This window comes from Natrix helvetica (genome assembly GCF_964273705.1).
Source record: "Natrix helvetica genome assembly, chromosome: 4".
NCBI lineage: Eukaryota > Metazoa > Chordata > Lepidosauria > Squamata > Natricidae > Natrix > Natrix helvetica.
In genome coordinates, this window is record NC_138550.1 from 21,894,995 (window position 1) to 21,909,519 (window position 14,525).

Genomic DNA, 14,525 nt, shown 5'->3' on the forward strand with positions numbered 1-14,525 from the left:
GACACTCTGTATAAGAACATTTACAGTATATAGCTTGCTGGAAAAGTTACAATTTCACCAGATGAAGTAGAGTATTCAGTCCTGGGCACTATACTTAGGAAAGATATTTTCTTAAGAGCAAAGAATAACAGTGATGAGGATCAAGGGACTAGAAATTAACTGATATGAGAAGAGATTGAAGGAACTGGGGTAGGATTTCCTTTGAGAAAAGATAACTGAGAAGAGATCAGTAAGATTCTTCAAATGTCTGAATAGATGCCACATAGAAGAAGAACAAGAGTTTTTCTCTGTCATCTCAAAGTGTATAGAATAACAGTCTTAAGTTACAAGACAAGTTCATTTGAGTGTTAGGGGAAAGCATTTTGCTCTTAAGAGTAGTTTGACAGCGGAATGAATTACTGAGAAAGATAAGTTCCTTTTGCTAGATATATTTAAATAGAGATTGAGTAATGGTAGTATTCACTAAAAATATTTTTCTTTGGTTTCATTCACTTAGTGGGGTTTGACTTCATTGGCCATTTCCAATTCTATTAGTCTGTTTGTGCTGTGCTGTGTAAATTTTTAAAAGGATTTATCACATGTGCCTAAATGATTTTTTGTTATTCCCTGCCTAAAATTTCATATCTATAAGAGGTATGCTTTTATTTATATATAGGCACCACAAAAGTGAATTTGGTGAAAATCCCATCAACTGTTTCTAGCCCACGAGACACTGCTCTCGCTGCTGTGATATGCAGTGCACTGGCAACTGTACTTTCAGCGCTCTTCATCCTGTGTGTTATTTATTGCAAGAGACAGTTCATGGAAAAGAAGCCAAACTGTAAGTTTCTCTCCTCCCACTACTGCCACCACATTACATTTATTACTAATATTCTTACTCATGTCATCTTTATGTTGAGTTTTACCATCTAATAAATGTATGTGCCAAAAAAAAAAGATTTATTTGAGCTTAACTAACTAACTTAAGTGTAACCTGGAGTTGATTCACAGTTTCCCAAATGTAACTTTGATCAATTACATCAAAGAAGATAAATAATGTGAATATGCTGACTATATATTCCGTCTATATCTGTCTTAATTTTGTCTAGCATTTTGTGAAACATTCAAAAGATCATACAAAAATGCATCAAAAATTAATATCCCAAATTCATGTTGCAGTGTGAAAATTGTGAGTGTCTGAAGAAAGGTTAGCAGTTAGTTAGGGCTACTTTTTGTGCTACTCAGTTGCATTTAGATTATTTTTTTTAAAAAAATATTATTTTCCTTCTACAAAACCTTACAGTCATTATATCAACATTATTATGTCATCATACCTTTACATGTAAATATTATTTCGCTTCTATGTTTATAAACCTTTATACACAGTTCTCTCTAGATGATAGATAGATGATAGATAGATGATAGATAGATAGATAGATAGATGATAGATAGATAGATGATAGATAGATAGATAGATAGATAGATAGATAGATAGATAGATAGATAGATGATAGATAGATAGATAGATAGATAGATAGATAGATAGATAGATGATAGATGATAGATAGTTTTTTTGGCTTAATTAATTTTATTCTTGTTTTGCAGCCATTTGTACCAATTGTTCCAAATTTCATTATATTCCGACTCTTTGTCTTTTAATTTTAGTGTTAATTTGTCCATCTTTGCACAATCCAAACTTTTTTGTATCACTAATTAGTCCAAGGGGATATTATTTTGTTTCCAGCATTGGGCAAACGCTATTCTAGCTGTGGTCAGCAGATGTGTTAATATATACTTAATTTTCTTTGTATATTTCCCTTTGATTATTCCCAGCAGAAAGTGTTCGGGTTTGTATTTTATTCGTTCTCCTGTAAGTTCTTGCACCCATTTCCAAATTTTTGTCCAATATTTTTGAGTTTCTGGGCAGATCCACCATATGTGATAGAAAGTCCCTTGTATTTTTTTTACACTTCCAGCGGGTCAGATTCATGTTTGGGTACATTTTAGCCAATTTCATTAGTGTTAAATGCCAACAATAAAACATTTTATACATATTTTCTTTGAGTGCTACTGATCGTGTTAGTTTATAATTTGTGTTCCAAATTCTGTATTTATATTTTTTTTAAATTAGAAAATCATGGGAAACATATTGAAATAGGCATAAAGCAACAAGATGCATGAAAATGGTTTAATTCATATTATGGGAAAACTTTTATAATAGATGCTCTAAGTAAAGTGAAAATGTAATGTTACTAAATATGATTATAGAATAATTTAAATCTAAATAAAATGGGTTAACACCCAGTGTCAATATCTTCTCTGTTCTAAAGGGTCTGCACAATCTCAGGATGTTCACTATGAAGGTTCAGAACTTGAATGTTTTGATAGATCACAACTTAATATATATGAACATAGAACATGCTGCCAGGGTCAGCAGGATTCATTACAGATGTGTGGTAAGTATGGTCTTAAGTTACTTGCTGGGTTAGTCTTAGTAGGAGAAACACAGTGAAACTGACATTTGAAAGAAGCATAGAAAATTAATTTAATGGATACATTGCTATTTAATAGTATAGATCCCAATAGGGCTAAAGTAATAGAATTACTAGCATTTAATAATGTAAAGCAAATCAAAATTACAAATATAAAAATATATGTTTCTATAATTAAAACTTTATATGAAGGCTAAATGCAACACCACCATCTCAAAGGCTAAATGTGTTATGAAGATTTTGTATAAGAGCAGATATGAGCCCTGTGCTGTGTCATTCTCAAACATATGATTGTTGTGTAGAACGCAATCCCATATCATCATCCCTCACTTGCCCCTTTCCTCAAAGTGGATGGATGACGGATTGCTCGGCTAGGCATTAAATTCTAATGGGATCTAAACAACCCCTTTTGTTGTTGATATTTTCTTACATAACAGAGGCGAAAGCCAGAGGCCAACAGCTGTTCTTCACTATGTGTCAAGTATACACTATGGGACTTGTGTGAACCAGCTCAAAGCTAGTCTCAACAAGTATAAATTATTTGCATTTCTAGAAAACACTTTGCAATTTGTTTCTTATTTAAGGTTTTCTTTCTTCAAGGTCCAGTGCATTTGATTCCATCGTTGTGCTGTGACGAGACCTGTAGCTTTGAACATAGTTGTCACAGCTGTCCTTTTCACTCTCAGACTACACTTCATGAAAGGTACTTCAGGTTTTAACTTCTGCCTTTTGCTAACTCTTCTATTGAATATTTGTTTTGGCCTTATTACATGATACATTGGAGTATATATCCTGTAGAGTTTTCAATCAATGGAACAGACATTTCTGACAGATTCAATCACTAATTTGAAAGGGAAAGGGGGATGTACAATATGCAGGCAAAAGCCAATTGCAGGTAAATTAACTATATTCTAACTATACTGTATATAGTGTATATACTGTATACAACTGTACTGTTGTTTTTAAAGTGTTCAGTTCTGTTGCACTTTTGTTAGTACTGAAAAGCATAATTTGTTGTGCCCATTTCTTAAATTTTGAACTTCTCTCTGTCTTGTCACTTGCAATAATTATAACTGACTGTATGATGTAAAATTATATTATTATTTTTAATTATATTTTAATGCCATCTTTCTGCTCCTAAATGCACAAATTTGACACAAATCATACTTTATATTTACTGATATGCAATTAGCACGCTAGGATCAAACCTTAGCCACCGAATGGATCCTGAAAAGAACTGAATTAGCCCTAATCAGAAACAAACTCCACAGGAAAAGATTCCTACTAGACCAAACCAACCGAGACCTACTCACTCTTCACCTCAAACTCAGCAACAAAATCCACCCAGCACTCTGGGACAAATCCAAACAACTAGCCCTCTGGAGTGCCAAAACAGAAACCTCCTACAAGACAGACAAACAAACCAACAAACTCCACAGAGTAGAAAAACAACAGAAGCCCAACCCCCCTCCACAGCAACTCATGAAACAAACAGTAGACAACATATCAGACAGAACCCTCACTACAGCTGAAACCAATGTCCTTTCCAGAGGATTCAACTTTGCAGTCACCCCTAAACACATCCCCACTGAAGACATCATATGCGGAGTTGAAGCTACACTCACCAAAATCAACCCAGATAAGCCAATAAAATCAGACTTGCAGTCAGCAACATCCTTTGCTCCAGTAATCCACCCAGAAGCAACTTACAGCAAGAAGAAGAAGTAGTACTCACCAACCTGAGGAAAGACAACAACATAATCATTCTCCCAGCAGACAAAGGTAACACCACAGTGGTGATGAACACATCTGACTACCAAGCCAAACTATCCAACCTACTCCAAGACCCCGCTTACAAACCTCTAAACACAGACCCCACCACCTACCTGGAAAAAACCACCAAATCCAAAATAAAAGCCTCTCCCATCAGTGAAGAGATCCAGCAAAGAATCATCCCCAGAGAGAAATCTTCCAGATGCACCAAACTCTATGGCCTCCCCAAGATACACAAAGAAGGAACACCACTCAGATCCATAGTCAGCTCCATAGGCTCAACTCTACAGAATCTTGCCAAATTCCTCGCCAAACAACTCCAACCCTACGCAGAATCCATCACCTCACATGTACAAATCTCACTCCACTTCATAGAAACAATAAAGAAAACAAAACCTACAATCCAGCGACCTACTCGTGAGTTTTGATGTCATATCCCTCTTCACCCAAGTGCCTATAAAAGAAGCCTTTTCAGCTATCCAGAACAAACACAACCTCCCTAAACACATCCTGGACCTGACCAACCACTGCCTAACCAACACATACTTCATCCATAATGGACAAAGATACAAACAGATAGAAGGAGCACCCATGGGATCACCCCTCTCACCCGTCATCGCAAACTTATACATGGAACATTTTGAAACTAATGCCTTAGATAAATCTGAACACAAACACAAACCTGGCTTAGATATGTTGATGACACTTTCGTGATTTGGCCACATGGGAAAGAAAAACTGGACAACTTCCTCACACATCTCAACAGCCTACATCCCAAAATACAATTCACCATGGAAAGAGAAGCAAACAACCAACTTCCCTTTCTGGACATCCTAATCTACAAAAAACCCAATGGTTCCCTAGGACACACCATCTACCGGAAAAAAACACACACCAACCTCTACTTAAACGCACAATCCCATCACCACCCTGCACAGATCAACTCTGTAGCCAAGACCCTCATCTCCAGAACTAAACGCCTAGCCGACAAAGACCACTTGAAAACTGAATTACACACTCTCACAAACGTATTAATCTCCAACAGATTCCAAAAAAAAAAAAACAAATTACCAACCTAATCCAAAGGGAGACTCCTCCCAAAAACCGAGACACAGAACAGGATAATGGCATTGCCCTCCTCCCTTACATCAAAGGCACCATAGATAAAATCAGCAAAATTATCCACAAACAATATCAAGACAGCCTTCAACACTGACCCAAAAATAGCCAACATCTTAAGAAACCCCAAAGACAAAATCCAGCTAGAAAACCAAGGAGTCTACGAAATACCATGTAAAATCTGCCCTGCAACATACATAGCACAAACGAACAGGAGAATAAATGCACGCATTGCAGAACACAAGAATGCAGTAAGAAAAAAAGAAAAAACTCCCTCCCTTTTCCAGCACCTTAAAGCTACAGGACATGAAATTAATTTTGAAGGAACCAGGTTAATCTCCAAAACTGAACACTTCAACAAGAGCATAATTATGGAAGTTATCAAAATAGAGAAACACCCCCACAACATGAATAAATATGACGATACCTCCCGCCTACCAGATCTGGAAACCAGCCCTGGTAAACAAATGAGCCCCATCCACCACCCAGGCCGTTACAACACAATGCACCCACAACCAGCACCAATCAGCACCAATCATGATACAACCACACATCCAATGAATCCACTTGCTGAAACGGGGCCAGCACTCCACCCCACCCAAGGTTTATAGCAAGACGGCAGCTCCGATCACGCTTTAAGCCCAAAACACCAGCCTGAAGATGGCGAGTGAGATTATATATATGTGTGTGTGTGTGTGTGTATGTATGTATGTATATAAATATAAATATTAATATAAATATTAATATAAATAATATAAATATTAATATTAATAATATAAATATAAATATATGCATACATACATACACACACACACATATATATATACATACATACTGTATGTATATATATATATATATATATATATATATATATATATATATATATATATATATATATATATATCTTATATTGAATCTTTGTTAAATGTCTTGTTTCTCAACTTTTTACAGGAATTCAAATTCTGTTGGAGAAATGATTCCAGCATTTCTTGGTTCTCTTTCACATTCCACTTGTGGAGATCTTTCAGATGCTTGGCCTCTCATCCAAAAACCAGAATGCTGTGATAGTATTTCTTTCTCTGAATCATACCCTGAACTAGTGGGAGAAGATGAAAACCTTTTCAGCGCCTTAGAGATAGAAAGTGACACTATGGATTCAGATAACAAACAGGATTTAAATATAGTCACATCTACAAACCCTCATTTCGGAAGCTTGACAGAATCACATGAACTTCCCAGTATCACTGCTCCCTTAAATCAGGTTTTGGCTGCTGAACCATTCTCAGCAACAGATTATGACAGAACAAACTGATAAACAGGTAAGCACAGTTATCTGTTAAGCAGTATTGTCTGGAATAATTATTTTCTTGTTCAATTAAAAGCACATCGCAAGGAGAAAATGACAGAAAAAGTTATTTTTAAAACTACTTTTCTGGGTTGGTATTTTGTATAATTCATTTATTACATTTATATCTCACTACAAATGACTGTCAGCAATTAACCTGACATGGAAAAAGAAGTCTAAAACATTCATGGTAGAATAAAATCAAAGCAGTAAAATAATAAATAAAAAGTCAAGAATAGAGCAAGCCTCCCAACAATATTAGAGAAGGCCTAATTAGAATATTGTCTGGAACAGTTCTCTTTGAGAATCTTTTTCAATGTAAGCAGGGAAAGGCCAGACTGATTTCCATGGGGTAGCAGCTCCTCCTGGTATGAGTTCCTCTCCTTCAGGGGTCTGCAACCTTGTCAATTTTAAGACTTGTGGACTTCAACTCCCAGAATTCCTCATCCAGCAAAGCAAAGCTTTGGAGACCCCTGGGGCACTGCTGCAGCTTAGTCCTCTAAAACTGTTGAGTGGACATGCAGGAATGAGTTAGGGTAGGAGAATAAACAGAGAAGAAGAGAAGGAGACCAATTGTTAGTTGTGCATAATGTTTCTATTGGCTGCAGAAATGTTTGCCTCTCTGTTTTTAGAGTTGTTCCAAATTTGTCATTGGGTTTTGGATGTGTCAGATGAGGTTTAGGCTTCTTCAGTTGCTCCTGTTGTAGTTTCCACTCTGGGGGTTTCTACCATCTTTGAAGGCTAGCAGAGAGGTGAGGAAAAAAAGATCCTGTGTTTGATTTAGCAGATCTTGTCATCTTTCTGTAACTAATGAGATCATCTGAAAATGAAACTGTAACACTGTATGTGTACAACAGCAGTTGCAGAAGCTTTCTCTGAATAGGATTGAAAAGTCCTTGATCTGAAATGTCAAGAAGGAAAATATCAAGAGAAAAAGAAATGTAGGTTTTTTTTCTGTCACAATGAAAAGTTAAGTGGCCTACCAAGGCCTTTTTAGGTTATCGCCAATAAATTGGAGGGCAAAAATAAGAGACTTGCTTTTCTTTTCTTTCTTTTAGGAATCCGCATGACCTTTCCTGGCAGCCCTTAAATTGAGTGCCTCTTCTCTAATGTTTGTGAATGGAATGCTGCCTGGGTCTCAGTGGTACTGTTTCAGAAACAGCTGGAATAAATTGGCAGCATTTGAAAGCTCTTTGGCAGTTGGATTTGCAACAAAGCAGCTGTATGAGAAGATTTCAAGGAGCGGTGTGGTCAAAGACCAGGGGCAGCTAACTGCGGGTTGTCCCTCATTCAGACATAGTTTGATGGATTGAACTCACAGCTAAGGAGATTATGTAAGGCTAACAAGCGGTAGAATAGTCTTCTCAGTATATGTACTAACAGCAGATGTGTGACAGGAATTTATCCTTTATTATATTGGCAAAAGGAAGCATTTGATAGGATTTGCAACAAAAAGCTGTGTTGAATCCCTGTGAATGTGCCAAGAATCCTAGCACTGCAAATAATCCTTTTTAAGAAAAATGAAAATTTCTGATTTGCCTATATTTATTTATTGTGAACCTGGAAATATCCCCTGCTTTTCGCAGTTCAGTATTGCATAAATAAGTGTTTATATGGAAAAAGCACATTGTAGAAATTGAAAAGCAGTGATCAAGAGTCTTTTACACGGCTCTTTATAGGGCAGCTCTCTGATGTTTATCTTGAACTAAGTCCTGGTGGGTTCGGTGCTGCCTACTCTGGAGGTAAAATAACTCCAACTTTCAATGAAATATTTCCCCTATAAATAACTGCTGTTATATGCTGGTGTTTGGCAGAATTTCATAATTCAAAAAAACACATTAGACGTCATTTATTTCAGTAGGGATGTTTTGTTAGTTATATCAGGTATTTACTATCTCAGTGAAATTTAATGTGCTTTTTTATACATTTTTTTAAAAAAGTTTGAAATAAAATTATAAATGGCTTTGGCCCCTTGGACAGTATCTCAGGACCCTAGGATTCCTTACATTTCTTCTTTTTTGAAATAAAGAAATGAACAGAGTTAGAGCAGAAAGCATTCAGGATCCACAACTCTCTACCTAATTTCCAACCCGTTTCCATGTCTCCAAACTGGAGGGAAATATAGCAGTGGGACTATTAAAAAGAAATCTCATTGCTTGAAGAAGTAGGTAGAGATGTATATATCAGTAATTGCTTCTGCTCTTTAAAGTAGTAGCAAAGAGAGCATTAGAATAGTTCTGCCACTCTGCAATACTATTCCCTCTTCCTTGTGGATAAAAATTGAATTCAGTGGGATCTATTTTCTCAGTAGATATGGATAAAACTGCAGTCTTAAAAGCTACATTTTTAAACCTACAAATACATAATTGAGGGAATGCAGTCTTATACATAGTTACTTGAAAGGTAAGGCCCACAAAAAAAGTAGAATGTAAGGTCAGACATCCGAGGCAGATAGGTATGCAGGGTACTATGTTAACATTATTGCAAAATTCACGTTTCTATAATTTTTGCATGAGGAACCATATTTATGTAAATTTTGTAAATAATCTGACATGCATTTCAGTATTGTGTAAAACGTTTGATAAAATATGTATAGAAATTTCACCTATGAACGCTCTTTCATAAATTAATTTTGTCATCTTTATCCATTATCTATGCTATCTGTGGACAATGGTCATTTTGTATGTGTAATTTACACTTTATATAATTAGATTCCCCACCAGCCCACATACTAAAAACGAAGGACAGGGAAGTATAAATTACGTATAATATACTGTTCATAAAATGTTTGATTCAACAAAATTCATATTGATTATGTTGCCTATGTCAAATTGATATATGCAAAAAGATTGAATGATTGATTATGAGCCATCAGGTTGGTGTCAACGTGATGATCACATAGTATAATTCTGTCCCTGATACATCCCTTCAAAACGTTCAGTGGTATAGCCATCACACTTGCTGATCACACTTTTCTTCTCTTTCTCCAGTCTTTCCCAATATTATGTACTTATCAGAAAAACTAGGTCTTTATATTATGTTTCCAAAATATGATAATTTGCCCATTTGTGCTTTAAACAAAATTTTTGGCTGACTCATTCTGTGATCTGCTCATTATTTTCTTGGCGATTAATGTTTTCTCGTGAGCTTTCTCCAACATTCAAAAACTTCAGTACTCTTCCCTTTGTGCTTATTCAAACTCCAACTTTTGCCTGAATGATGCTGATCTTTGTAGGTCACAGCACCTGTATATTTTTTTCTAAGATTTTCATGCTGCCCTTTCATGTGCTAGTCTGTGGCATAATTCTTTATTACTTTGTAGCTGATAGATGATCCTAAAATGCAAAAGCTATTCTCCATTTCAGTATCTTCATTGTCAGTTCTGAGGCTGGTTGCCATACCAGTTATTTCCCAATTTTGCCATGTATAAGACGCCCCCATGTATAGGACGCCCCCATGTTTCATGTAGAGTTAAGAACGCACACTACAAGCCATTACTGTACAGAAGTCATCTTATTAGAGAGTGAGTAATACAAGAACAGGAAATGCATCACAGGAACAATAGAGATGAAACCTAGAGGGGCAATGTGATACAGGAAACAACTACAATAGAGAGGAATGATAGAGCTGCATATAAGGTAGAGGCTCATCTGGCAGACCTGGAGGACGGGAATGGGCCACACCTTCTCCTCGGCCTCCTGTGTATAAGATGATCCATTTTTAACTAAATTATTTTTAAGAAAAAGCATCTTATACACGGAAAAATAGGGTAGTTTGTATTTATTATATTTAATCTTTGTCCCATTTTTTCACTGTGCACCTTGACTTTGATTATGAGAGCTTGCAGATCATTTTCAGCTATTAGAGTAATGTGGAAAAGGTTATTCGTGTTTCTTCTTCCAAATTTTAAAATCATGCTTATCTTGTTCCAATCCAGTCTCCTTTATCCTAGAATTGCCTCTTAACTAAATGGGCAGTATATACGTTTAATAAATAAATGCAAGTCAAATAAATAAGGAAAAAATATACACTTTGTCTCATTCCTTTCCCAACCCGGAGCCTGTCTGTTTTGCCATGTTCCTTGCAGACTTAGCTTCCTGTCCTAAGTGTAAGTTTTGCGTAAGGGCACTGAGATGTGTCTCTGAATTTTCCCAAGGACATTGCACAACATGAGATGGTCAATGCAATTGAAAACCTTGGTGGTATCAGTGAAGTGCTCTGCTAACTTTTATTTTGGTAGTCTTTGGCTTTATCAAATATCAATAATGTCTCTTGCTCCTCAGCCTTTTTTAAAACCGCTTCAGCATCTGGCCTTTTGCTTTTCTCTAGAATCTGTAGGATTCTAATTTGTGTTGATTCTGTTGTCAGTACTGTCTAAGTTATATTCTTCCTGGATATGAATGCAACATTGTTCCTTCGTTGTTTTTCATGTTCCGATGATCTTTTGACTGAAAGTATCCAATTTCAGGCCATTTCAGTTCACTGATGGCTAAGATGTTAACTTGTAGTTTATTAATTTCATCTTTCACTGTATTTAGCTTTCCCACATTTATGCTTCCCGGATGCCCATTGGAGCACTTGTCTATATGGCTTCAGTTTTTCTTTTCCTACATTACAACTATGTTTCCTATGTTACAACAACATCCTGTATGTTTTAATCTAACCACATCATATACAGAATTAATACTCAAAAAGAAAAACCACCATCCCCCATCTCCCAGTAGCTTTTTCAATGCATCTGATGTGAGAAGCCCATCATTTGGCATCATTTCCTCAATCGCTTTACTTGTTCTATCCATGTGGTTTTCTTAGTGAAATGCAGGAACAGCTTAACATTGCCTTCTCCCACTCAATATAAAATTATACCATTTCCGTTATTTCTAAAGCCTGTATAAAATTAAATGTAATAAAATAAATGAATGAATCCTTGCTACCCAACGTAGATGCTTTCTTACTTTGTCTGGGCAGCTAGGATTACCTTCATGCCTTGGGTGATCCATTTGGTGCAAATGCTCAGCCATGCCCTTTGCCACCACAATAAGGAAGAATAGCAGGGCTGAAAAATGGGCGGGAAGGAGGGAACAAAAACGTATAGTGACACAGACTTCTCTCAAACACAATTAAGATTTTTTAAATATTTTATATGTAGAAATACCAGTGTGACTTGAAGCATTGTGTACGTGTTTATATATTTTTCTATTTGTTAATAAATGGTCATTCAAATAATATACGTATGTCTCAGAATACTCATCTTTTTGTACATGAATACGGGATGCCTCTGGTGATGGGTTCCAGATCCCTTTGCAACCGGTACAGTGTAAAGGGGCCAGGTGTCCACCACATGCATGCGCGCAGCACGCGCATGTGTACTTACTGCCCGCGACAGCTCTGCGATGCTCCAGCTGCTCGGCGGAGCAATATGCAGGCGTCGTGCGCGGAAGCCCCGGTTGGCTCAAATACAAGTAAGGACAGCAGGTGGGCCCTCCGGAGCACCATACCGGAATGGTACCTGGTTTCCCAGCAGGCACCGGTACGCCCGTACCGGGTGTACCGGTCATATCCCACCACTGGATGCCTCAGGCTATTATTTTAAAACAGTGACACATACCAGATGCTGTGCCACTTTCTGCTGCGGCTTAGATTAATATTATTATGCTTATAGAGGAAACATGGTTAAATATCTGAACAACCCCTGTTTCTTAATTATGAGTCTTACATTTCTAAACAAGGCATAAATTTGTGATCATGAACAATAGCATAATTTTTACCCTTTAGCATGGAAGCTGCTTGTGGAGATAATTCTGACCTGATTTCCTCAATGGTTTAGCAATTGAGTTGAATAGGACAAGAAGGGGTGGAATCACTAGAGAAGGGTGTGTGCTTAGCCACATGGGACAGAAAGGACATTTCCTAAATGGTTGCTGGGTGTTAAAGGAATCCATCAAGGAGGGAGGGATCAAAGGATTCCCAAACATTTTTCTACCATACTGGAGATTGGCACTCAGTTAATTTGAGATACCAGGAACAGAACAAGAAAAATTCAAGCCCTTTACACTGGTAATACTCTTAAGAAAAAAAGTGAAAATAAATGGTTAGAAGTCTGCACTTTTGCTAAAGTCTGAAAATTATAGAGCACATGTGTGCAACAAGTGCAAGTTCTACTGGTACTTTAAAAATAAATATGAGGATTGGAACAAGAAGTTTTATTAAACCAAACAACAGGTATGGACTGTGATGGCCCCTCAATTGCTGTCTCAGAGGAAGAGGCATGGGGTGGGGCGTGATTGACTGGATGGACAGCCGTCTGCTGAAGAAGAGGAAGGAGAAGCATGGCTGCTGCTAGTTAACGCTAGTGATCAGCAATAACACCTGTCGCCACCCGATCCACCAACACAAAGAGCAGAGAGAGAGAGGAAGCTCGAAGAAGTCTTGCCCATTGTCTCCAACAGTTGGTGCTGCAGGTTTACTACTGATACTTAGAGTGTTGACTTATTCATTTCAGAGCCAGGTCAGCTGGTGGTGAAAAGAATTATTGTGTGGTATGTTATTTTCCTGTAAAGGAATGTAAATGAAGAAATTAAATGAAAGATGTAAATGAAAATTAGGCCACACTTGAAATCCTGCATTCAGTTTTGGTCGCCATGATATAGAAAAGATGTGGAGACTCTAGAAAGAGTGCAGAGAAGATCAACAAAGATGATTAGGGGACTGGAGACTAAAACAGATGAAGAACAGTTGCAGGAACTGGGCATGTTTAGCTTAAGAGAAAGAAGGACTAGGGGAGACATGATAGCAGTATTCCAATATCTCAGGGGTTGCCACAAAGAAGAGGGAGTCAAACTATTCTGCAAAGGCACCTGAGGACAGAACAAGAAGCAATGGGTGGAAACTAATCAAGGAGAGAAGCAACGTAGAACTGAGGAGAAATTTCCTGACAGATCAATTAATCGGTGGAAGAGCTTGCTTCCAGAAGTTGTGAATGCTCTAAACACTGGAAATTTTTAAGAAGATGTTGGCTAACCATTTGTCTGAAGTGGTGTAGGGTTTCCTGCCTAAGCAGGAAAGTTGGACTAGAAGACCTCCAAGGTCCCTTCCAACTCTGTTATTTTCTTCTTAAAAAATCTTTGTAAGAAAATCAAGTATACTGGTGGGAACATGAACATGACACCTGTCTGCAATTCCTTGAAACATCTGGGAATATTCATCAGCAACAGATGGCAGTCCTACACTCCCTAAAACAGATGTAGCTGCTTTAAAGGGTTGGGGAGAAATGTTATGTTCTTCCTCTCATGTGCTTAAAACACAGTTTGAAGATTGAATCTAAAGTATTGCACAGTCCTATAAATGTCAATTTTCTATATCTTCAGAAAATGCATTTTATCTTTTAGGAAAAAAAATCAAATTATATTAAACTTTATTGATTGACTTGAATATGAAAGCTGTGCTGAAGTTGTCTACTAAGCTTGCGTTGCTTAGGCATATTTTTTATCCTAAAAATGTGACGTTGCTACATTACCTAGAGCCAGTTTGGTGTAGTGGTTAAGGCAAAGGCTAGAAACAAGGTGGCTGTGAGTTCCAGTCCTGCCTTAAGCATGAAACCCATCCATCTGCATGGCTTTGAGCCAAACACACTCTCTCAGCGCAACTCATCTCACAGGGTGTTTGTTCTAGGAAAAATAAGAGGACAAGGGTAATAGGTATGTTCACTGCCTTGACTTACTTATAAAGTAATAAGGGTAGGATATAAATAAAATAAAAATACTCATTACTTGTTTGTGAATGTGCCATCATTACAATTTTTCCTGTGTTGGGGTCAT

General features: G+C 37.1%; 1 protein-coding gene across 5 annotated transcripts in view; it reads left to right on the plus strand.

Annotated features, from left to right (window-relative positions):
- TNFRSF19 (TNF receptor superfamily member 19) overlaps positions 1–11,936 on the plus strand; it is a 54,797-nt gene extending 42,861 nt beyond the window's left edge. For all 5 annotated transcript variants that reach the window (XM_081952027.1, XM_081952030.1, XM_081952026.1 and 2 more), the window contains 5 exons: positions 656–820; positions 2,310–2,435; positions 3,072–3,174; positions 6,315–6,682; positions 7,767–11,936. In XM_081952027.1, the coding sequence (XP_081808153.1) occupies positions 656–820; positions 2,310–2,435; positions 3,072–3,174; positions 6,315–6,675 (755 nt within the window). In that variant the 3' untranslated portion in view covers positions 6,676–6,682; positions 7,767–11,936. The remainder of the gene's footprint in view (positions 1–655; positions 821–2,309; positions 2,436–3,071; positions 3,175–6,314; positions 6,683–7,766) is intronic.
- The last annotated feature ends 2,589 nt before the right edge of the window (positions 11,937–14,525 follow it).